General features: G+C 41.2%; 1 protein-coding gene across 2 annotated transcripts in view; it reads left to right on the top strand.

Moving 5' to 3' along the window:
- The window catches only part of SARS2 (seryl-tRNA synthetase 2, mitochondrial), a 35,047-nt gene extending 12,063 nt beyond the window's left edge, over window positions 1–22,984 (top strand). For both annotated transcript variants that reach the window (XM_033954249.1, XM_033954250.1), the window contains exons 7-16: window positions 2,843–2,948; window positions 4,145–4,192; window positions 7,701–7,809; window positions 8,239–8,284; window positions 10,578–10,665; window positions 18,998–19,110; window positions 19,839–19,932; window positions 20,049–20,141; window positions 20,347–20,412; window positions 22,181–22,984. In XM_033954249.1, coding sequence (XP_033810140.1) covers window positions 2,843–2,948; window positions 4,145–4,192; window positions 7,701–7,809; window positions 8,239–8,284; window positions 10,578–10,665; window positions 18,998–19,110; window positions 19,839–19,932; window positions 20,049–20,141; window positions 20,347–20,412; window positions 22,181–22,309 — 892 coding nt within the window. In that variant the 3' untranslated portion in view covers window positions 22,310–22,984. The remainder of the gene's footprint in view (window positions 1–2,842; window positions 2,949–4,144; window positions 4,193–7,700; window positions 7,810–8,238; window positions 8,285–10,577; window positions 10,666–18,997; window positions 19,111–19,838; window positions 19,933–20,048; window positions 20,142–20,346; window positions 20,413–22,180) is intronic.
- The last annotated feature ends 2,220 nt before the right edge of the window (window positions 22,985–25,204 follow it).

The raw sequence follows: 25,204 nt of genomic DNA, 5'->3' as shown, positions 1-25,204 counted from the left end.
TTGCGTGAGTGTGACAATAGGGCTCATAATCAAAAAACTTAAAACATCCAAAAAGCATTCTAAATCAGCACTTGAAGTGTTTTTTTTAAATTTAAGGATGCCTATCATCATCCTATATAATAAAACGCTAGCCGCGCATGCGCACTCCTATCTGCGTGTTCCATATATCTGTGGCCGCAGGAGTGCGCATGCGCGCTTAACAGACCCTACGCTCGTGGCAGCAGAAAACACTCCTTTGCCGGCTCCCCACTCGGTAAGGTTTTTCGCTGGTCTGACCCTCCCATCCCTTCCCGAGGTCTGACGGCTCACTTAGTCCTTTACCGCCTCCCCCTTCCCTTCCCGCGGTCCCGACTACGAACTAGAGAGTTGCGCGGGGACAGAAATCCCACCCATCCCCACCAAAGTCCCGCCCGTCCCCGTGAGGAATCCCCTACGTCCCCGCCCGTCCCTATAAACTACAGAAATAGTTACTTCATTTAATTATGCTTGAATTAAAGGCTCTGGTAGAAACCCATTTAAAAATAAGCAAAAAGACTTTATTAATTTGGAAATATTAATTGGGAAGAATACATACTTTGTAAACGGGTTTCTACCAGAGCCTCTAATGTTTATAAATTTTTATCAACACAACTAATATACTACTTTATCCTGAAGCAAAAAAAAAAAAAAAAGAATTTTTTTCCTACCTTTGTTGCCTGCTTTCTTCATGTTCTCATTCAATTCCTTCCATCCACTGTCTCTCTTCTCTCTGTGTCTTCCATTTGCTCTGTTACTGTGCCTCTCCCTTTCTCCCCCCTCCCAAATTGGTCTGGCACCCATCTTCTTCCCTCCGCTCCCTCCATAGTCTGGCATCTCTGTCTTCTTTCCTGCCAGCGTTTTTTCCCCACTCTCTCTTCCCCATTTCCTTTCAGCATCCTTCTCCCCCCATCTTCCCCATGTCCTGTCAGGCAGCATCCTTCTCCCCCCTCTGCCTTCCCCATGTCCTTTCAGCGTCCTTCTCCCCCTCTGTCTTCCCCATGTCCTTTCAGTGTCCTTCTCCCCCCCCCCCCCCCCCGTCTTCCCATGTCCTGTCAGGCAGCATCCTTCTCCCCCCTCTGCCTTCCCCATGTCCTTTCAGCGTCCTTCTCCCCCTTTGTCTTCCCCATGTCCTTTCAGCGGCCTTCTCTCCCCCTGTTTTCCCCATGTCTTTTCAGCGGCCTTCTCCCCCCCTGTCTTCCCCATGTCTTTTCAGCGTCCTTCTCCCCCCTCTGTCTTCCCCATGTCCTTTCAGTGTCCCACCCCCCTGTCTTCCCCATGTGCTTTCAGCGTCCTTCTCCCCCCTCTGTCTTCCCCATGTGCTTTCAGCGGTCTTCTCCCCCCTCAGTTTTACCCATTTCCCTCAAGCGTCTTTTCTTCTCCACTCCACCTTTCCTCCCTTTCTCCCTCCCTGCCCCTTACCTTTGTGGCGCTTCCCCACCCGACCGACAACAGAACAGGACCGGTCGGACAAATCTCCCTGTCCTGTAGCCGCGAATATAAATTACCTTCTTACAGCAGCTGGAGTAGTGAAGCTGCTGTAAGAGGTAATTTAGATTCGCGGCTACAGGGCAGGGAGGTTTGTCAGCCGGGCCTGTTGTCGGTCGATCGGGGGACCTGACCGGCTGTGCACATTCCCCAGGGCGGACCGCCCCCCCCCCCCCTCTTTCATACGCCATTGCCTTCTCCCTACCTGCCCTGCCGCACACAGCCGACCGGAAGTCTTCCTGATGTCAGCGCTGACGTCGGAGGAGGGGAGGGAATGGGGGGGAGGGAATGCTGCTTTGGCTGCTGCACAGGGAAGTGGTGGGAGAGAAATGCTGCTGCATAGGAGGCAGGGAGAGAGACAGATAGATAGAAAGACAGACAGACAGCGGGAGGAAGGGAGACAGAAAGAAAAGAAGAAAGACACAGGGGCAGGGAGATACACAGAAACACAGACAGACAAAGGGGGCCAGAGACAGACAGAAAGAAAGACAGCGGGAGGGAGAGAGAGACAGAAATAAAGACAGACAGACATATATTCTAGCACCCGTTAATGTAACGGGCTAAAATACTAGTTTATAATATTCTGTCGACAGAATATTATAAACTAGTATTTCTCCTCATTCATTCCCCTCCTAATTGTTCTTTCCTTAAATGTTCCCTTTTCTCTAAAGATTGCATTTCTTCCCCTCCTCTTCTTTTGTACCAGTTAGTCTGTATTTTTAAATTTTGTTATAGTATTTTAATTTGAATGGTACCCAATTTTAATTAAACTGTACCTCGCTTAACCCCCCCCCCCCTTTTTTTTTTTTTTTTACTAAACCATGATAGTGATTATTAGCGCAGGGAGCCGTGCTGCTCCTGATGCTCATAGAGTTCCTTTGAGCGTCTGGAGCAGCGCAGAGCATTTAGCGCAGCTTCCTCCCAGGGGCGGAAAATTTCACGGTGACACCAGAAAGTATTTCTTCACAGAGAGAGTGGTTGATCATTAGAACAAGCTTCCAGTGCAGGTGATCGAGGCAGACAGCGTGCCAGACTTTAAGAATAAATGGGATACCCATGTGGGATCCCTACGAGGGTCAAGATAAGGAAATTGGGTCATTAGGGCATAGACAGGGGGTGGGTAAGCAGAGTGGGCAGACTTGATGGGCTATAGCCCTTTTCTGCCGTCATCTTCTATGTTTCTATGTTAATAACCATTATCGTGTTTTAGTAAAAAAGGGGGGTTAGTACTCTAGATAAGCGATTGAATCAAATTTTAATAGAAACTTGTTATTTATAAAGAGAACGCGCAGCTCCAAGCTTGATTAATGTGCAAATTGCTAGTGCTTTCCTTTTGCAGGCGCCTGTCTCACGTGTGTGGCTACAGGTCCTACTACCTGCGAGGGGCAGGGACAATGCTGGAATATGCCCTGGTGCAGTTCACCCTCAGCAAACTGGTGAAAAAGGTGACGACATTTTGCCAAGCTGTTGCTTTTCATGCGCAGAGCACTTACTTTTCCCACCAGGAGACGTTTGTCCCTTTTGTAGCTATGGTTACCTGCCTGGGGTACCTATCTCTGTTCAAGGCGCTTGTTCCTTCTCTCAGGATACCTCCCATGCTCTCCTTTCCTGAGATGCTCCTTGCACAATGTATGGTTTTGAAAACATTGCTAATTTGTTTCCTCTGCTCCACCGGGGATGCCTGTCTCTTTCTCCTGGGTTTCTCACCTCTCCCTGCTCAGATAAGAACATAAGAATAGCCTTACTTGGTCAGAAAGTGGTCCATCAAGCCCAGTAGCCCATTCTCACAGTGGCCAATCCAGGTCACTAGTACCTGGCCAAAACCCAAAGATTAGCAACATTCCATACAGAATCCCAAAGAATAGCAAGATTCTAGAACCCCAAATAGTGGCAACATTCCATGCTACTGATCCAGGGCAAGCTGAGGCTTCCCCCATGACTTAATAACAGACTATGGACTTTTCCTCCAGGAATTTGTCCAAACCTTTCTTAAAACCAACTACGCTATCCCCTTTTACCACAACCTCAGGCAACAAATATTTCCTCCTATTGGTTTTAAAAATATATCCCTGCAGTTTCATTGAATGTCCCCTAGTCTTTTGTAATTTTTGATGGAGTGAAAACTCGATCCACTTATACCCGTTCTATTCCACTTAGGATTTTGTAAACTTCAATCATATCTCCCCTCAGCCTTCTCTTTTCCAAGCTGAAGAGCCTTAACCTTTTTAGTTTTTCCTCATATGAGAGGAGTTCCATCCTCTTTATCATGCCTGAGAGTTTCCTTCTCTTGCCTTTTATCCCCAGGTTGTTTGTCTTACCCTGCCCACGATACTTGCCTCTTCCCAGAGGCTTGTGGAATAACTGTTCCGAATAAAGTCTGGCATGCTTCAGTGTTCTCAGTTTCCAGCAATCCAAAAAGCGAATGGCGCAGCATTTGCATACATATAATCTGCAGATGGCCAGTACAGAAACAGAAGTCTGGGGAAAACGGAGGACATCATGGGTGGGGTGGAGGGTCATGTATCCTGTGAGTACGTGACTGGAGCAGAAGATACAGAGGCTTTAGAGGAGCTTTAATTAGATGTTACTACTGCGCTCAGATAATAATGAAATTCTCTCCCTTCTGTCCCATACTCCCTAGGGCTTTATTCCAATGACAGTTCCTGACATGATGAAAGGGGTCGTCTTGGTAAGTATACTCTTTTCCCCTTATTACTTTGCAGTTAGAATGACTTTCTGAGCCACGTCAGACAAGTGAATTGATCCAAAAGACTCAAGGTGACACTTCAATCACTCAACCTTCAATTCACTTTAAGATGGGAATGTGTATATCCTGTTTAGGAGGTTAAACTGTAGTGTTTGTTGCCCCGAAGGAAACTGAGAAGGCAAGCTGCTGGTAGTATTAGAATAGAAAGAGTTTCACATTAAAACTAAAGTAATTAATCCCACTCAGGAATTGCCAAAACTTGAATAAACTTATGTGTGAATTATTTGTTGTCAGTTCTAGAACTGGCCATGAACATTAATTTTCCCATTTCATGCTGAAATAAATCCCTAGTGGGGACTTAATATGTGTGCTTTGCTTATGGTATGTTTTTAAGGAAAGATGTCCTGAAATACTTTTTTAAAAAATTTAGGTTTGGTTATAGTGCATTAGCTGGATCAGGAATGAGCAGCCATGGTCCTCGAGGGCTAAAACCCATTTGGTTTTTCAGAATTTCCCACAGTTAATATGTTTGTTTCTTGATATACCACTATTTCTTATAAAGGGATCACAATCCTCTATAATAAAACCGCCGCGGCTCCTCTCACGAGCTGCACCTGCGTCGGAAGCCTCCCTGATGTCACGTCAGAGAGAAGGCTTCCAATGCAGGCGCGGATCGTGAGAGGAGCCGCGGCGGCGGCTTTGAACTCAAAAATAATTTCGGCAAGGGAGCCAGCCAACAACGAGGAAGAGAAATGCTGCTACCCTGCTGCACAGGGAACGGGGGGTGGGGATGGGGGGAGAATGCTGCTGCTACACAGGGAAGGGAGGGGGAAATGCTACTGCTTCACAGGGAAGTGGGGGGGAAAGGGGGTCAGGGAGCAATCTTGGTTTGCTTTGGGGGGGGAGACAGAAGGGGGCCATAGAGAGAGACAGAAAGACAGGCAGGCGGCGTATGAGAACGAAAGACAGACACACAGAAAGACATTAGGCAGGGAGAGAGACAGAAAGAAAAACAGGCAGACAGGGGGGGCCAGAGAGAGAGAGAAAGACAGACAGACAAATTGGGCCAGGGAGAGAGACAGACAGAAAGAAAGACAAACAGCAGGAGGGAGAGAGATAGAAAGATAGACAGTGGGAGGAAGAGACAGAAAGAAAGGAAGAAAGAGACAGTGGAAGGGAGAGACACAGAAAGAAAGACAGACAGACATATATTCTAGCACCTGTTAATGTAACAGGCTTAAACACTAGTGGTTTATAATCACTAATTTAAAAAGGAGAGAAACTCCATAAAAATATAGAAAAGAACGCAGTCATACAAAGTTTATTTGTTGCATACAAGGAAAACAGTGACATGCAAATAAATCTCATGCATTTCCATTGTGAAAATCTGACCAGATTGAGTCCGCCTAGGACCGTCGTTGCCCAGCCCTAAGCTAGATGTTAAGTTTTATATTTAATTCCTGTTTTACACTCTTGTTGCATATCATTGCAATCATTAGGGAGAAACAGTTAACAAATTTAGAACCCCTTCTGCTAAAGGACATTAAGTACTTAACATGTGATTAACACACAGAAACAGGCTACCACACAATCAGGTTAAGGGGGTTTGCAGTAGTTTGCATATTTTTGTGCATTAAATCATTTAAGAATATAAGAATAGCCTTACTGGGTCAAACCAATGGTCCATCAATCCCAGTAGCCCGTTCTCAAGCAGTGGCTTCCCCCATGTCTTTCTCAATAACAGACTATGGACTTGTTCCTGAATTTTTCTGTTGGGAGTGTAGCATAGGCAGAGAACAGCCATAGAAGTGCTAGCCAGCTTGTGCATTACAGCTACTGTGCGCTAACTGGCTAATACAGTCAACCGTTTATTACCTTCCGAATAAGAGGCGCTAAGGTCCTGAGTCGATAAATGGCACCTAAGCTTAATTGGCGGTGTCTAGCCGAATTCTACGCGGAACTCAATTTTTAAAAAAAATTTGCATAGTAATTGAAAGCACAATTAAAAACGATTAATTGTTGAAGTTCTGCACAGAAATCGGTTTGGCATCTACACTAAAAGGGGGCAGAGTTTGGGTGCGGAAAGCACCTAACATTATGACACCTACCTGCGCTTAAGTTGAGTTAGGCGCTGCTAGGCGTGATTCTACAAGTTGCGCTTAACTCTGAATGAACAGCACGGACCGATTTAGGAGCTGTTTATAGAATCAGGGCCTAAGTGCTTGTGCGTTAACTGGGATTAACCTGAATGTAATGAACAGCCTGCACTAAAAAGGAAAATAGTAGGAATCCTCTCTTTTGGTGCAGCATTGGTTTTGGGCTTGCTGCGTGATAAAATTTCCATATTATAGTGCCTTAAACCCCAAACTTAATGCACTGTAGTAGAAGGGCCCTTTAACTAGAGAGAACAGAGCATGGCGCTAGATCAGTGATCTGAAACTCGCGGCCCGGGGGCCACATGCGGCCCACCAGGTCCTATTTTGAGGCCCTCGGTCTGTTTATCATCACCACAAAAGTAAAATAAAACAGTTTCTTGATCATATGTTTCTTTAGCTATAAATGGCAATATTATTATTAAGACTTAACCAAAAGGAAAGATTTATAAACTATAAAGAGTTTTACCTCATGCAAAATTGTCATTTCTTTAATAAGACATTAACTATTTATTTCTGAGGCCCTCCAAGTACCCACAAATCCAAAATGTGGCCCTGCAAAGGGTTTGAGTTGGAGACCACTGGGCTAGATTGATCGAGGAACCAAAAATACAAGGTAAATAAATTCCTGCAAAAATCAGACAAACCCAAAAAACAAGAATACAAATTACAAAATAATAATAATACAAAATAAATCATTGAGTTGAAATGTTTAGTATTACATAGTTATAAATAATTTTAAAATCTTAAAAATTACATATATTTAAGAATATAAGAATAGCCATTCTGGGTCAGACCAGTGGCCCATTATGGCCCTGTTTTGCCCAAAGGCTGCATCTGAGGCACAAAGGTCACACTTAAAAGAGAAAACTCAGAGCACACAGAGATTAACAACATATATGGAAATATAGTATTTGAATTTTATGCACTCAGTTTCAAAAGGCTTCCCTATTACATATGGTTCTTAAAGATATGTTTGTTTTAATGCTTTTTAAATTTATCGATGATGATATAATATTTTGTATTTCAGTGAAGCAGTTTTATTTTTGTTCTTTTGTATTTTGTGTAATTTGGATTGCTATTTTTGGCTTTGGTTAATAAATGCTGAGGTAGCCATTCCAAACATGGAAGTGTGGACGTGTGAAGGGTATTGGATGCCTGTGACTGAGACTTCTCTGGCTGCCTCTCATACATTCTGTACTATCTACTTCCATATTGAGTCATTTTTTTTTCCTTTTGCTAGATCAGAGCTGGTAGACCTGGAAAGTGGCACAGGGTACATGTTTATTTACTAGCATCCTGATATTAATGTGTTGTGTCTTTTTTGCCATACTTAGGAAGGGTGTGGCTTGCGGCCCAATTCCATTTCCTCACAGGTCTACAGTCTGGACCCATCCCGCTTTCAGGACTTTTTTTTGACAGGCACAGCGGAGCTTGGTATCGCAGGTAGGAATATCTGAACCTATAAAATAGAGGCTGACTGAATTTTGGTTTTGATGTTGTCGGGGCAGGAATATCTCCAGTCGCTCCTGAGCATGCTGGCTTCAAAATAGCTGCTGCTTCTGGAGGTCATGGCAGCCCTGTTGGGGAGTAGTGTGAGGTAGCCAGGCCATAACACCAATTTGGGGCAGTAGCAGCCAGTGTTGGCTTCAATTTCAGCCAAAACTGAGTGGCGAATTTTGAGTGCAGATTTGTTTTTGGTTGCCCTCCACTGTAAACGTAATGTATATCTTAGCCTCTAGCACCCTACTATGTCTCTCTTGCTTCATCCTCTGACTGCTAGATAGCTCACATCTGTCTCATCTTTGGTCCTCAGCTTGTTTGTTCATGGTCCTTGGGGAGGCTCATCTCTCTCACAGGTCTCTCTTTTTCCAGGTTATTTCATGGATCATGCAGTGACACTAGAAGATCTTCCTGTCAGGTAAATAGACCTTTCTTTTCAAGTATACAACATCCTAATTTAAGTCTCAACAGTTTTACAAGGTGTATATAAGTACAACACGTAGTTTAAACATAATGATTAGCACAAAGAGCCCGTAAAAATGTCACAAATACGTAAGTCTTTAATCAGCATCATTGTATCCAAAAGTATAAGGGACCACCTTCATAGCTTCTAGGTAGAAGTTTTCCCAATTTGAGGCCTTGAATCACAGCATGAGGACTGACTATGAGTTTCTGCTGCACTGCAGCTAAAAACTTAAACCAGCTAGGTTTTCAAAGCCCATCTGAACTCCTCCCCCCACAAACATTCTGTTGCTGTTTTGTGATATGTATCTGTACTCACTCTGAAGCCCCCCAATATCTCTCTTCACTTATCTCCCCCTGTGCTCCTCCCCGTGAACTCTGTTCATCAGGCAAGCTCCTCTTATCTGTACCCTTCTCCTCCACTGCCAAATGCAGACTCCGTCCCTTCTTTCTTGCCGCACCATATGCCTGGAACAGGCTGCCTGAATCAATACATCATGCTCCATCCCTAGCAGTATCCACATTTTTTGTAACTGCTTTCAACTCTTAACTCCCACTCACTGCTGTAAGATACCTAGACCCACTGTATCATTTCCTCTACCATAATCTCCCCAACCCTGAGATGTTCTGTCGGTCAAATAAGATTGTTAGCTTTTCTGAGCAAGGACTGTCTATTGCAGGGGTGTCCAACCTTTTGGCTTCACTGGGCCGCATTGGTTGAAAAAAATGTTTCTGGGGCTAAACTCTGCAGCAAGACAGAGGAGGGAGCCGCCAAGATGGTAAACACCCAGGGGCAGCAGAGGAAAACACTGCATCGTCCTTGATCGGGGCCGCACAAAATACTTCACTGGGCCGTATGTGGCCCTCGGGCCGTAGGTTGGACACCCCTGGTCTATTGTATGTTAAATGTACAACGCTGCATATGCCTTGCAACATTATGGAAATGATAAGTAGTAGTAGTAATAGTGTTCTATTGGAAAACAGTGGTATTTTTGAAAAAGTGGAGAGACATGATCTTAACGTTTGGTGTGACAAAGCAAGTTAATAGTTGTGTTTTTCACTGATTTGTAATTTCTTTTTTTGCATCTGAGAACATTCTAGGTAGATAGTATTACAGTAGTCTAGTCTGGTGGTAATCAGGGAGAGAATGAGTTAATGGAAAGTGTCTTTGTCAAAATAACACCGTTCCGACAAAGCTGTCGTAATAGGAAAAAGCCTAACAAAAAAAAGTCTTCAAAGACTCCAGTTAATTCAGAATACTGCAGCCAAGTTGATCTTTGCAAAACGCAAGTCTGATCATGTCTCCCCACTCCTGGCCAACCTTCACTGGCTCCCAGTGATTTCCAGAATCCATTTCAAATGCTCCTGCCTGGCTTTTAAGATCATTCACGGCATTCTTCCTCCTCTAATCCCATTATCCTTTAACTCCTCGAGTCCTGACTCCACCAGACCCGCCCAAAGATAAAAACTATCCTTCCCCTCCCTACACGGTATTCTCTATGCAGGTAAACTGGGAAAATCCCTTCTCTTCAAAATCACAGGTCTTTGGAACGACCTTACTATCCCGTTGCGGAACCTGGGCTCTCTCCAACTATTCTGCAAGCAACTGAAAACTTGGCTCTTCTCTAAAATGTAACTCTTCCCTTCTATATATAAGCTCTTGTAAACCTTTCCCTTCTCTTCTTATATTTTAAGTTCTTGTGTCGAGCTCCACTTCTGTGGAGATGATGCGGTATATAAACTTAAGGTTTAGTTTAGTTTAGTTTAGGAGGCTATCTGATTTGTAACTGGGAGTCAAATATAACTCCTAGATAACGAAATGAATTAACAGGTTTAATATTAGAATTGAAAAGATTGAGGTCAAACTGTGGAGCCGAGAGTCTTCCAGTAAACCAGCACACAACTGGTTGTTTTTCTGCATTAAGAACACATTTGTGCGATGCTAGCTAAACCAAAACTAAAATGAGACAAGTCTTGGGGTTTAAGTGAAGAAGAGTTTAAATTTGTGGGAAAGAGGATTAGTATAATCATCTGCATAGAAATGAAAGGAAAAACCAGTGAATTGAATAAGAGTAGCTATCGGGCTTAGAAACAGATTGAATAGAAGTGGAGAAAGGATAGATCCTTGTAGATCCCCTCGCAGTTCATTCCCTTGCTTGGCCACTCCCTCCTCCAATGCCCTCTCTTCTCCTCTCCTTCAGGGGGTTTATACTGACCATGTTCTTGATTTTCATGTTTCCACATACCAGGACTGTTTGCTGCAGTACCTGCTTCAGAGCCGAGACTGATAATAACCATGAAACATGGGGGCTCTACAGGGTACATCACTTCACTAAGGTAGGTGATAAGAAAGCAAAGGGGGGGGGGGACAGGGGTTTCAAAAATGGAAAGCTCAAGAACGATCTCCCCTCCCTCCTTCTACACAACTAAGGTGTGCGAAGGAATAGCAATAACACGTTCTCTCCCTGACTCTAGACCAGACATCAGCAGCTCCGGTCCTCGAGGTCCGGAATCCAGTCGGGTTTTCAGGATTTCCCCAGTGAATATGCATTGAAAGCAGTGCATGCAAATAGATCTCCTGCATATTCATTGGGGAAATCCTGAAAACCCGACTGGATTCCGGCCCATGTCTGCTCTAGACTCCAGTTTCTTTTTCATTTGTGTCTCTCCATATGACTCTTAGACTAAGTCTTCATAAAAATTGTTCTTCCCTAATTGTTATTCTATTTTAATTGTTTATTTTAAATCAAATGTAATTTAACCTCTAATTCTTTACGTATCTTTAATGTAACTATGGATAAAATTGTATGTATATGGTTTTAAACTGTTTTATTTGTCCCCCCAAAATTATTATTATTATACGCATTGAAAATACTTGATATTGCGTTTAAATCAAAATTTCTATTTCAATGACTGTAGCCCAATTTTCACCTCCTTCCAGAGGCTGAGGTACAGTGTAAGATGCTCTTGTCTCTTTCTGTATTTTCTTCCCTTCCTGCAGTTTGTATTTTGGGTAGGATTTTTTTTGTTTGTTTATTTTATTCTGTCTCATCGTAGAAACCCGAGATGAAGTACAATTTAAAAGAAAACAATCTGACAGAGCTTTAATCATGAGGATGTATTTTAGAAATAAACAGGCAAAATTTTGTGGTGATAAAGTTCTGATATTTCCGAATGTGGCCCGATCTACACAGCTCAGGAGAAATCCTTTTTTGGCTTTAAAATCTCGAGCTGTGGAGATTGGTGCCACAATTTTTCTGAAATTCCCATTCAGAGTAAAGAATATATTTTTGGGGATTCAATTCAGTTGGAACAATTTCTTGAAGCTAATGAGAAATAGCGTTTTGAGTTATATTCTGATTTATGTAAAAGGAGATAGATTTTTTCTTTTGTACCCAAATAATTAACATGTTTTATCCTATAAATTTTCCTAAGTTGTGACTGTTTTAAATCTTTATTCATTTTTTTGTGTTACAACAAGTGTTACAAATAAACTCAATAGAAACTTAAATACACACTTGACTAACTCATATATTAATATCAAGTTTAACATTAATATAATAATCCCCTGTCCCACCCTCCTTCCCAACCAATAATACATAAATCAATTTTATTGTACATTCTTTAAATATTAATTTAGTATGTAATATTCAAAATTGAAAAGCCCACCCCATTCCCTTCTTTACAATTATCTTATCATGGGAAAAGTTCATTAGAGAAATTATGTTAACGGTCTTCAGAAATTTCCAAGTTTTATTTATAGGAAAAATTATCCTTCTTTACAAAAATCGGTTAATGGTCCCCATATTTTTTTAAATTTATTCATGTATCCTTTGTGTGTTGCAATAGCGAGTTCCATTTTATATATGTGGCATACCGAATTCCACCAGAACATATAATTCAATCTATCATGTTGTTTCCAGTTGAATGTAATTTGTTGTATTGCAATTCCAGTTAAAATAAATAAAAGTTTGTTATTACTGGATGAAATTTGGCTTTTTGCTCTCATAGTTGTTCCAAATAATATAGTATCATATGTCAAGGCTACTGGATTTTCTAACATTCTGTTAATTTGGGGCCAAATTGATTTCCAGAATGATAGGATAAATGGACAAAAGAATAAAAGATGATCTAATGTCCCAATTTCAATATGACAGTGCCAGCATCTATTAGATCTTGAACTATCTATTTTTTGTAAACGAGTAGGGGTCCAAAAAGCTCTATGAAGAAGAAAAAACCAAGTTTGTCTCATAGATGCTGACACCGTACATTTTAGCCTCCAAGACCAAAGTCGTGGCCATTGAGATGCACTAATTTGGTGTTTTATCTCAATGCTCCAAATGTCTCTAAGACCATTTTTTGGTTTTTTATTTATATATCCGGATATTAATTTATACCACTGTGCGGCTTTGTGACCTATTGAGTCCATCTGGAGACATAAGAATTCCAAACTGTGATATTTAGCAAGATCTTTCCATTCAGGGAACCCTTTCTGAATAGATTGCTTCAATTGCAACCATTTAAAATATTGTGTTTTATTGAGACCAAATTTTTGTTGCAATTGTGAAAACTCCAGCAATTTATCATTTTTAATTACATCATCCAAAGTGCGAATGCCTGCTATCATCCAATGTTTCCAGATGACTTTAAAACCGCCAATTTTGATCTTGGGGTTTAGCCATATAGTTTGGTTGGTTGATTTACTAATTGGAATTTGAGTAAGATTACTTATGTATTTTAGAGTTTTCCAGGTATCCATAAAGATTTTATGATCTTTGTATAACCTTGGCATTTTGATACTAATTACATGATTAAGACGTAATGGAAACATAAGCCTCCATTCTAGCCAAAACCAGTCTGGAATATTATCTGTGGGTTCTGGGAGGATCCAATACATACCATGACGTAAGATATAGGCTTGATGATACCTATAAAAGTTGGGAAAATTTACCCCTCCCTCCTTAATTGGTCTTTGTAATGACGCTAGAGCAATTCTTGGTTTTTTATTAAGCCATATAAATTTTGTCAAAGTCCTATTTATTTTTGTATAAAACGAATCTTGAAAAAAAACTGGTATCATCCCCATTTGGTAACATACTACCGGTAAAATCATCATTTTTACAGTTTGTACTCTTCCCCACCAAGATAAATGCAAAGGATTCCATTGCTCACACATTTCTATTATTTTTTGTAATAAGCATTTTTCATTAATTTTCATTGTTTCATCTACTGTTTTTGTTATCAAAATTCCAAGATATTTAATATATTCTTCCTTCCAAACAAAAGGGAATGTTTTAAATAAACCTTTTGTACAATGTATATTTAGTGGAAGAATCTCTGATTTATTCCAATTAATTTTATATCCTGAAAAATTTCCAAATTTCTCAATCAATTCAAGTAGATGTGGAATGGTGGATTCTGGATTCTTCAGATATAGTAATAAATCATCTGCATAAGCAGATATCTTATATTCCTTATCTGAATGAGGTATACCCTGTATCTCCTTAGCTTGTTGGATGGCTAATATTAAGGGTTCTAAAACAATATCAAACAGCAAAGGGGATAAGGGACATCCTTGTCTAACTCCTCTCTGTAGATTAAATTTTTCTGAAAAAGTATTATTAATATATAGTCTAGCAGAGGGGGAGCTATACATTGTTTGTATCATTTGTATAAATCCAGAACCTATACCAAACCATTCCATTGCTTGATACATAAAAGGCCATTCTACTCTATCAAAGGCCTTTTCTGCATCTAATGAAATTGCAAAAGTAGGTTCATTCATTTTCTTTGTTAAATATAACATATGGAATGTTAATCTGGTATTGTGAGATGAATGTCTTTGAGCAACGAATCCTGTTTGATGCATACCTATTATATGGGGGAGAGCTTTAGCTAATCTTAGCGCAAGTATTTTTGCTAATAATTTTCCATCTACATTTATTAAAGATATTGGTCTATAGTTTGAGACCAAAGTGGGATCTTTATTGGACTTTGGCAAAACAATAGTCAAAGATTCTGCTATAGTGCCTTTAATACAACCTTTATTGAGCTGATATTGATAAAGATTTAATAAATAGGGTAATAAAAAATTTTGAAATGTTTTATAAAATTCCACTGTATATCCATCACCACCTGGAGCGGATCCAACTCTAAGGGACTTCAAAGCTGTTCCTAATTCTTTTAGTGATATTGGTTCTTCCAAACTTCGTTTTATATGTTCAGGAATTTTTGGACCCTCTAACATTTTTAAAAATTCAAAACCATCTTTTTCTTTATTTAGATAATTTTCGGAAGAATAAAGAGATTTATAAAATTTTAAGAATTGTTTTAAAATAGGTTCAATTTGTGTATATGTATTTCCATTTTCATCTTTTATTGCTATTAATTTTGTTTTTCTTTTTTTCGCTTTAAGATAATTTGCCAATATTCTTCCTGATTTGTTTGAATTACCATAATACAATGTTTGTTGAGAAAATAAATCTTTCCTAATCATCTTAGATGAGATCTCATTATATTTACCTTTTAATTTTAATAATTCTTGTTGAATAGAATATTCCCATTTTTCTATAAGTTTTGATTCTAAATTTTTAATCTCTTTTTCTAAGATTAAAAATTGTTTTTTAATTTGTTTTTTTAGAAAAGCCGAATAAGAAATTATTTGTCCTCTAATTGATGCCTTAAAAGCATCCCATAAAATTTCTCTGTTAATATCATCATTATCATTTATTTGAAAAAATTCTTTCATTTTTGTTAGGAGATTTTCACAAAAGTTTTGGTCAACCAACAGTGTATTATCCATTTTCCAAATTGGTCTGTTATTATTTTGATCTGTAGTTTTAATTTTGATCCACACTCCACCATGGTCAGATAGAATAATTGGATCAATGGCTGCTTGTGTCACTTGATGTGCAAGATGATTTGAAGTAAAGATATAATCTATTCTTGAAAAGGAATTGTGAACATGAGAACAGAAAGAAAATTCCCGACCATCAAAATGAAGTATTCTCCATATATCTATTAAATCACAAGATTGAATCAAATTATCTAGTCCCATAGATTTCATAACTCTACTTGGGTTTTTATCTAATAAAGGATCCATTACAGCATTGAAGTCCCCTGCTACTATAAGATTTGAAGTAGCCAGTGGTATGATCAGTTGTTGAAGAGTTTTAAAGAATTCATTTTGGTTCGAATTAGGGGCGTATATATTGATTAACGTCATGGTAGTATTTCCCATATTCATTTCCACCATTATCTATCTTCCATGAATATCTGAAGCTTTTAGTTTAAATGAGGCAGAGCATTTTTTATTAATTAAAATAGCAACACCTGCTTTTTTCCCTATAGCTGGTGAGAAAAAACACTGTTTGACCCAGCCTCCTTCTAGCTTACTAGATTCTATATGTGAGAGGTGGGTCTCTTGTATAAGGCATATATCTGCATCTTGCCTTTTTAAAAATGATAGTGCTTTTTTCCTTTTTATCATATGATTTAGACCGTTAACATTTAAAGACATAATTTTAATATCCATTTCTTTTTAAATTTTCAGGTATTAAAGTAAGTTGTGACTGTATAAATATGATGAACCCTCCTCTCGTAAATGTGGGCTTGTTGGAATTTACTTTGTAATAATACCTGTAAAGGGGTGTTTTTTTCTTTTTCAATGCTGTAAAGGATGATGTTTCATTTTCCTTACCTTGTGTAAATGCATAAATAAATTAAATAAAACAAAACAGTACCTAGTATGATCATGTTTCTCCTTTGTTGATAAAGTTTCACTGGCTCCCAGTTTGCTTTAGGATCCAGTTTAAATGCGCATGCATAATCTTCAAGCTTCTCTATGGAATATTTGATCCTTTTGTCCCCTTATGTTGGAATACCCTTAGACCTGGGATCTCAAAGTCCCTCCTTGAGGGCCGCAATCCAGTCGGGTTTTCAGGATTTCCCCAATGAATATGCATTGAAAGCAGTGCACGCACATAGATCTCATGCATATTCATGGGGGAAATCCTGAAAACCCGACTGGATTGCGGCCCTCAAGGAGGGACTTTGAGACCCCTGCCCTTAGACTTTGCCATTTGAAAGACACACAAAGATATAAGTTAGCCTTCCCTTCCTTTAAGGGAATTAAATCTGCTGGGAAGCTCAGTCGATCTTTTGTTTTCAAGTTTGTAGAGATCTAGAATGAACTTCCCGACTCCATTAGGCTTTTAGGCCAGTTGCAATTATTTCGTAAATTTCTGAAAACTTTGTTGTTCTCGCAATTTTTAAATGGTTTAACTACAGCCTCAATGAAAAGATAATATTATAGTTATTTTCTTATGTACTTTAGTTTTTAATTAGTTCTTTCTGCTATGTACTCTAGTCTTAATTATATGTGAACCGAGTTGAGCTCCACTGGGAGATGACCCGGTATATAAACCAAAGATTAGATTAGATTAATAAGATGCATAAAGAAGCCTTGCAGAGACTTGCGTAGTCCAAATTGCTCTTAACATTGTATAAGGATTTGACCAAGTCTTTTTTTTTTTAATTTTATTTATTAATTTTTCATTCTTACAGCAATTGAATCATACATAATATAATTAATTATTACATGACATTTGTAACTACAATCAATACATCATATCATAAATGATAAATCCCTCCCCTTTTTCCCAATTCCTAATTCCAAAAAGTATACAAATCCCAACCCATCCCTATATACCTACTACCAATGTGCTAAGAAATCTGATCATTAGAATAATTAGTCAATGGTTCCCAAATTTTCTTAAAATTGTGAAGATTCCCTTGTTGTAACGCTAACACTTTTTCCATTTTGTATATATGACAGACAGAGTTCCACCAGAATGTATAATTTAATTTGGTATAATCCTTCCAATTTTGAGTGATTTGTTGTATGGCGACCCCTGTCAATATTAATAGTAGTTTATTATTATTTGCTGAAATCGGACTCTGAGTTCTCATTGCAGTACCAAATAATATGGTATCATATGAGAGTCCTACATGATTTTCTAGTAACTTATTAATTTGGGGCCAAATTAAATTCCAAAAGGCATTTACACAGGGACAGAAAAAAATTAAATGATCTAACGTCCCTACTTCTATTCTACAATGCCAGCATCTATTGGATCTAGTACTATCTATCTTGATGGAGAAGCCAAACTTTTTTATAAGACCTCAGCTTAGCACCTGCAGCGGGGACCCATGAAACCAAGGGCCTGTGTTACAAAGCCGCGCAGTAACGGCCCCGAAGCCCATAGAGATTTAAAGGGCTTTGGGGCTGTTGCTGCGCGGATTTGTAAAACAGGCTGCAAAAGCCAGGTTCCTTGTGGATACCAGGCCCTCCTGGGACCATAATCCAGCAAAAGTGGCAAAAATTACCTGCTAACATAGCCAATGATGGCCAATGGAGTTGCACGCTTCGTCCAGTCTGCCCAGTAGTCACGTTCATTAACAATTCACGATTAAACCAATAGTTCAATAGTATTAATAACATTTTACTTGCCAAGATTCACTTTAAGATGCTTTCTCCTCCCCCACTTCAGATGTTTTTCACCTTCGCTCATAGAATATGATATAAATGTGATTATAAGTATGGAACAGTTTTCCTGTAGCAATTTTGGGCTTCAGATAGTTATTTTATATTTAGAAAACTGTTGAAAGCCTATTTATGTGAAAATTTCTGATGTTAGGCAAAATATATAAATGTAATTCCCTGCTGTTGCTCGGTAATTTAAGATTTTTGCATTCCGCCTTGAACCTAACTAAGGAAGTTTACGGACTATGTCCTATATAACATAACATTTATTTGCATTTCTTATATATTTCTTATATACCTGGGACAATGAGGGGATTAAGTGATTTACCAGGGTCACAAGGAGCATTGAGGGATTTGAACCCACAGCCTCAGCACAGACTGTGGAAGTCCATCTGGCATTGGCCTCACGTCCCTACCACTGGAGTTTCCATCTAATCACCATCCTACTCATTATAAATGAACTCATAGCCATTGATAAGTTTTGTTTTGACATTTTAGGCTGTTATTATTCTTTCTGTTCCTATTTAACATAGTAATATAGTAGATGACGGCAGATAAAGACCCGAATGGTCCATCCAGTCTGCCCAACCTGATTCAATTAAAATTTTTTTTTTATTTTTTTAAATTTTTTCTTCTTAGCTATTTCTGGGCAAGAATCCAAAGCTTTACCCTGTACTGTGCTTGGGTTCCAACTGCCAAAATCTCTATTAAAACTTACTCCAGCCCATCTACACCCTCCCAGCCATTGAAGCCCTCCCCTGCCCATCCTCCACCAAACGGCCATACACAGACACAGACCGTACAAGTCTGCCCAGTAACTGGCCTAGTTCAATATTTAATATTATTTTCTGATTCTAAATCTTCTGTGTTCATCCCACGCTTCTTTGAACTCAGTCACAGTTTTACTCTCCACCATATTTAAGTTTTCAATTCAAGTTTCATATTAAGTGCTGATTTTTTAATATGTTTGTAGACTCCTGAGGCAGGCCTTATGGCCTGAACACGTACACGTCGAGTCCTTACTACAATGAAGATACTGAGTACCACAGGTCGCCTTCTATGTTTTTTTTGCGCTTTATGTTTTGTTTTGACATTATCTTTTTTCTGATCCCTCTGTGTTCCTAGGTTGAAATGTTCGGGGTCACAGCAAATGATACTGGGATGGAAAGTCAGGATCTGCTCTCTGAATTCCTTGAAATACAGAAAGAGATCTTCTCTGACCTGGGACTGCACTACAAGTGAGCATTGGAAAACCAGGGGATACGGCACATTGAGAGTGTGGCGCAGTGGTTAAAGCTACAGCCTCAGCACCCTGAGGTTGTGGGTTCAAACCCACGCTGATCTTTGTGACTCTGGGCAAGTTACTTAATCCCCTCATTGCCCCAGGTACATTAGATAGATAGTGAGCTCACGGTACAGAAAAGATGGGATTGGCATGTAGGATCTCTTCATGGAGGTAGTTAGGGGGTGGGTCATTAGTGTGGGCAGACTGGATGGGCCGAGGCCCTTTTCTGCCGTCATTTTTCTATGTTTCTTAAATGTGAAGAGTTTCAGCCTCTGATAACCAGAGCTGGTATTGTGACATCATAATGCCTCATTCCACCAATACCTAAGAGCCAACTTCATCAGTGATGTCACAATGGCTTCATTGTCCTATACTTGGTTCACTTTGCTACATTTTGATTTCTAGAGTGGCGCAATGGTTAAAGCTACAGCCTCAGCACACTGAGGTTGTGGGTTCAAACTCACGCTGCTCCTTGTGACCCTGGGCAAGTCACTTAATCCCCCCATTGCCCCAAGTATATTAGTTAGATTGTGAGCCCACCGGCACAGACAAGGAAAAATGCTTGAGTATCTGAATAAATTCATGTATACTGTTTTGAGCTCCCCTGGGACAACGGTATAGAAAATTGAATGAATCAGTAAATATCTCTTGTCATTAACTCATCCAATTGTCTATGTGCAGGGTTCTGGATATGCCAACAGAAGAGTTGGGATTACCTGCTTACAGGAAGTATGACATTGAGGCCTGGATGCCTGGAAGGGGCATGTATGGTGAGGTGTGTGTTCCTCATTCCTAAACTAGCCTTGGTGGGAAGGCAGCGTGCACTATCTGTTAACATGCTAATCCGATACGTACACAGAACACTTGGTAGCATTTTCTTTTTCTATCTAGATTTCCAGCGCATCAAACTGTACGGATTATCAGAGCAGGCGGCTGCATATAATGTACCATAATTCTTTGGGAGAACTCAAATACACACACACGGTGAGTCTTGGTCAAAGACTGCTCTGAGATAAGTAGATCTGATGGTACCACTCCCAACCAGACCCCCCCAACTCCCCCTTAGCATAAAATGCAGGGAACCGGTGTCAAGTTACGGGACTGTTTTCTCATGATCAGAATATGGGAGGGGCAAATGTACAAAGTATGTCTGTTCTAAGTCCTAAATCTGTCTCTGATTCTGTACCAGGTGAACGGAACAGCCTGTGCTGTCCCTCGTATGCTAATCGCCATCCTGGAATCCTACCAGCTAAAGGTTTGTAATCACCCCTCCCATGGTTAATGCTGAAGGCACCAGGTGCATAGGATACTCCAGTATCATTCTTCGGTCTTAGGTGATGAGTTAAAAGAAGCGTTGCAATTGCAAGGTGTGTTTATGTACTTGAAAGGAATGGGGGAGAAGTTCCACTGAACAGACTGGATGCATGGGGCAGCTGGATCTACAGTGAACTGGTCTGTGAAGGGGTGCAAAGAAGGTGGTCATCCTTGGGGTAGTTAGGATATGAAATGTGGTTGGAAGATGAAGTCACACCATGGAGAACTGGGGGAGTGGGATGGAAGAGAAAGTTGCGCTAACCAGGGCTAGTGCATAAGGGCATGAAAGAATTACATCATGTTAGAGCAGATATATTTGCAAGCATTATCTCGTGTATATTAATTGTGGGTATCCTGGAAACCTGGCTGGGTTATGAATCCCTGCATTAGGGAGAATTAGAGGCTGAGGGTGAAGAGCTTGCATCAAGAAAAATTGATGCAGGAGAAGAATGGGTAAAGCTGATTCATGGAAAAGGATCTGGAAGGAGAAGGTGGTGTTGGGATAAGAATTGAGGGGGTGAGGGGAGAAATTTTTGTTGGTTTGTGAAAGGAAGAACTGTTCAAAAGCATTACCAGAAAAAGAGTCTTATGTTCTCACTTACCGTATTTTCACGCATATAACGCGCGCGTTATACACGATTTTACAAACCGAGTATAACCATGCGCGTTTTATTCGTGAGCGCGTTGTACAAATTTTTTTTTACATAGTTCCCCCCCCCCCCCATCATGGAGAAGCTGCCTACCGTTGTCCTGCTGCTTCCTCTGCCGGCGGTCCTGCCCCTTCTCTGAGCCCTGCATCTGCGCTGCTTCCTCTTCCGGCGGTCCCGCCCTTTCTCTGACGTCAGAGAAAGGGTGGGACCGCCGGAAGAGGAAGCAGCGCAGACGCAGGGCTCAGAGAAGGGGCGGGACCGCCAGCAGAGGAAGCAGCAGGACAATGGTAGGCAGCTTCTCCATGATGGGGGGGGTGGGAGGCTATGGGGGTGCGAGCGGTCCTTCAGGATGGGGGTGCGAGTGCGAGCGGTCCTTCGGGGTGGGGGGACGAGCGGTCCTGCAAGGGGGGGGTGAATTGGACTTCGGGGGGGGGGCATCAGGCTTTTAGGGTGGGGACAGGACTTCAAGGGGGAGAGGAGAGTCGGGGCGGGCGAGAGGAGAGTCGGGCGACGACGGGAGAGTCGGGGCGGCATGCGCGGTATACGGGTGTGCGCGCCATATAAAAATTTATTTACATAAATTACAGTTTCCCGCGCGCTAAACCCGTGTGCGCGTTTTACACGGGTGCGCGGTATATGAGTGAAAATACGGTACTTTGCTGTCTTTTGGGACACTTCCTCCATGTACTGGACTCTTAAATGACATGTTCTTATCGACCAGAATGGTTTTCACTGGCTCTGTCAGCGAGCCACAAGCCCTGGCTCTGTACTAGAGAATGACACGGGGACAAATTTGTCCCTGTCCCTGCAGGAACTCAATTGTCCCATCCCCTTGAGTTTTGTCCCTGTCCTATTCCTGTAAGCTCTGCCTTAACCGCACAAGCCTCAAACACTTATGGTTTTAAAATGTTTAAGGCTTGTGCAGATGAGGATGGAGCTTGCAGAAATGGGGCAGGGACAGGATTAGAACGGTGAAAAATTTGTCCCCGTGTCATTCTCTTCTCTGTACCAAGCTATCTCCTGGCTCTTGGAGTGCTATCTGTGCTGTTCTCTTCACAGGATGGGAGTGTACAGGTCCCGAAGGTTCTTCAGCCCTACCTTGCAACAGAAATCATCGTCAAACCTGGATACACCCCTCTCAAGTACATCGGGCTCAATCAGCGCAAGCCCCGAACCCCCAAAGGCTGATCTGTTCTTGGGAGCCCCAGCTGCAATTCTGTGGAATCAGAGCTGCATCCTGCCCAGAGGGCCTCATCTGTGATGTAGTTGCAACACTTTGTGGATCGTAGGAGGAGGGCACTGGACAAAGACTTCAGGACAAAAGTTTCTCATTTGCCTCATAGCATGTTGTATCCCTACAGCTTCTGGATGTAGTCATGTACATGGTGTAGAATATCAGGCCATGTAGTGTTGCATCATGGGATGCCTCATTGCAGTATATAGAGCATTTGCATATAGTGTGCCTATGGATATTAAATGGGGACATTTCATACTGCAGTGCTCTATATGACACAGTTCTCTGTGTTCAAGGCAACAGGAAACTGTCCTGGTGATTAATCATGACCTCACTATAAATGAAATCAGGCTGGGATCTAATCATGTCTCTTTTTCAGACTCTCCATTGAAAGCAGTGGTGAAGATGACTTATCGGTGTATAGTGGGGTGAGAGAGTAAGTGCTGAGGTACTATCTCCTCCTTTTACAAAGCTGTGTTGGTGGCTGCGTTCAGCAACTGCTCCGACTCCCATTAAATTAATCCCTATGTGCGTTGGAACCATTGCCATAGCAGGAGCCACTACCATGGCTTTCTAAAAGGAGCCCTATATTTTTAAAATTGAAAATAAATATTTTTTTTTTGCTGAGGGTTTATTTTATTTTTTATTCTGTTTGAACAGTAAAAATATAGCAATTTTCATAATAAATAAAAAAAAATGTTAATAATCAAGAAAACACAAAATGATTTCAAGTCCACACACACACCTCAATGCTGCATCCTATTATAACCTACGGTTCAAAAGGCTCTCTCCAAAATAAACCCCTCTAATTACAAAGAATCAAAAAAGACATAATTTCAAGACATTTCTTACATCTTTCCTGAGTGGCTCTAGTGTCTTTATAATGTGAAGCTTACTTTCACAAAGTGTAATGCATTATTCATTACAGTGGGGCTCTCGGCCTACCAGAAGGTCAGTTAGATGAAATTGGCAGTAAAGGGCCGATAGAACAAGCATGATGCTACTTTATTTCTTTGAGAGTGGTGAAGACATGCCACCATCATTTTCCCAGCCTCTCCACGCTAAAAGTATTACTTATCGTAGGTTATAATAATAACTTATTTATATGCCGCCATGCTGGGGAGGTTCTAAGCGGCTCACAGCATGAGAGAAAAAAACCAATACAGTCCTAAGGTGGCATGCATCCTCTTTTCCTTTAAGCCAGGCAGTAGTGACTGTGGGTCTCAAAAGAATTTGGTAGGCATTGGTATTTCTTTAGGGTAGTGTATTGCAAACTGTGCCACCTAGAGGAGGGGAGGTGCCGGCTGGCTGCCTACAGGACCTGCCTCGTGGTGAGAGGCACATAGGCAGTCGGCCTGCACTGGTGTCTCTCCTCCACTCCGTGCCTTTTCTTTTCAGCCCCACCCCCCCCTTCCCCACTGGCGTCTCGGGGCCCGTCTGGAGTGCCTCCGCGCATGCATGGACATGACGTCACACATCGAAGCCAACGCACTTCCCGATGCCCTCGAGCTGCGACCCCCCAATTTAGTATGATACCAGCTCGCAAAGTTTGCGAGACACTGCTCTAGGGCTTGAATGCCTCTGGGCCCCTGGAGATTGAGGTTGCAATCAAAGGAAGAAGAGGTTGCTGTGAAAAAAAGTTCCAAAGCTGCTCCCTGCAGTTAAATGTAGTTACAATCAATTTTCTGGCTTATACACTTTTTATAGATACCTTCCATAAGGCCAATAGCAAAATCACATCATAGATATAGAGCCTTAAAGTCAATAACTCACAGACCTCAGCGGTGCAGCTTGTATGGTTATTAAACTTTCAGCAGACAGCATATTGGCTCCAAAATTGTCACTGGTCTCATAAACTTTTCATAATGCTTTAAATATCTTTTTAATAGATTTAGAGTAGGAAAATACTCATCTTAGTCTACGCGGATGGGGGAGGTGTTCCGACACAGAACAATGTTTCCCTAAAGAGGCTGTATCGAGGAAATCCCCCTTAGTATAGCAAGCTCACGTTCCCCGCGTCTACAGGTTTCAGCTTGTAGAAGCGGGGAACATAGTTCTATGTCGGAACACCTCCCCCATCCGCGTAGACTAAAAGATGAGTATTTTCTTACTCTAAATCTATTAAAAAGATATTTAAAGCATTATGCAAAGTTTATGAGCCCAGTAACGATTTTGGTGCTGATCTGCTGTCTGCTGAAAGTTTAATAATCGTGCAAGCTGCACCGCTGAGGTCTGTGAGTTATTGACTTTAAGGCTCTATATCGATGATGTTAAATGTAGTTGGCACCTATGTTCCCCCTGCCCTTGGGATTTTTCCTTTACATAGAGCCAGCAGGTGCAGCCTAACAATAGCCTGCAAATAAAGACACAATAACGGGAGGATTGTTTGGACCCAACATCTGCCAGATGAACTGCCTAGAACAATGACAACAGCAGGGTGCTGGTGCCTTGTAAGCAGAGTGTCCAGGGTAATGCTTAACCCTTTCTTCCCCAAATATTACTTCGAGCGTGGCCTGGTGCAGTGGATGAAGCTACTTCTCCTTAAGGAAACCTAGGGAGCAGGCTCCAAACTGGGAAAGGTATCCCTTTCACCCACAGCTTCAACTATTTCCCAGTTGTGAAGAGCAGGAGAGGAGAAAGCACTGCCATCAATGTTTGCTTTATGCCATCGGAATTACCATTATTAATTATTTCTAGAGCGCTACCAGTCGTACACAGCACTGTACGGAGTCTCAAAGGGCACAGGTCCTGCTCAAGTGTGCTTACAATCAGGACAAGGTGCCAGGGTAGAGTTTACAGTTAGGTTATACTGCTGTCGAGGGCAGAGGGGAATAGGGTTACAAGAGGGT

The sequence above is a fragment of the Geotrypetes seraphini genome, chromosome 8 (assembly GCF_902459505.1).
Source record: "Geotrypetes seraphini chromosome 8, aGeoSer1.1, whole genome shotgun sequence".
Classification (NCBI taxonomy): Eukaryota; Metazoa; Chordata; class Amphibia; order Gymnophiona; family Dermophiidae; genus Geotrypetes; species Geotrypetes seraphini.
This window is presented reverse-complemented; position numbering and strand designations above follow the sequence as displayed.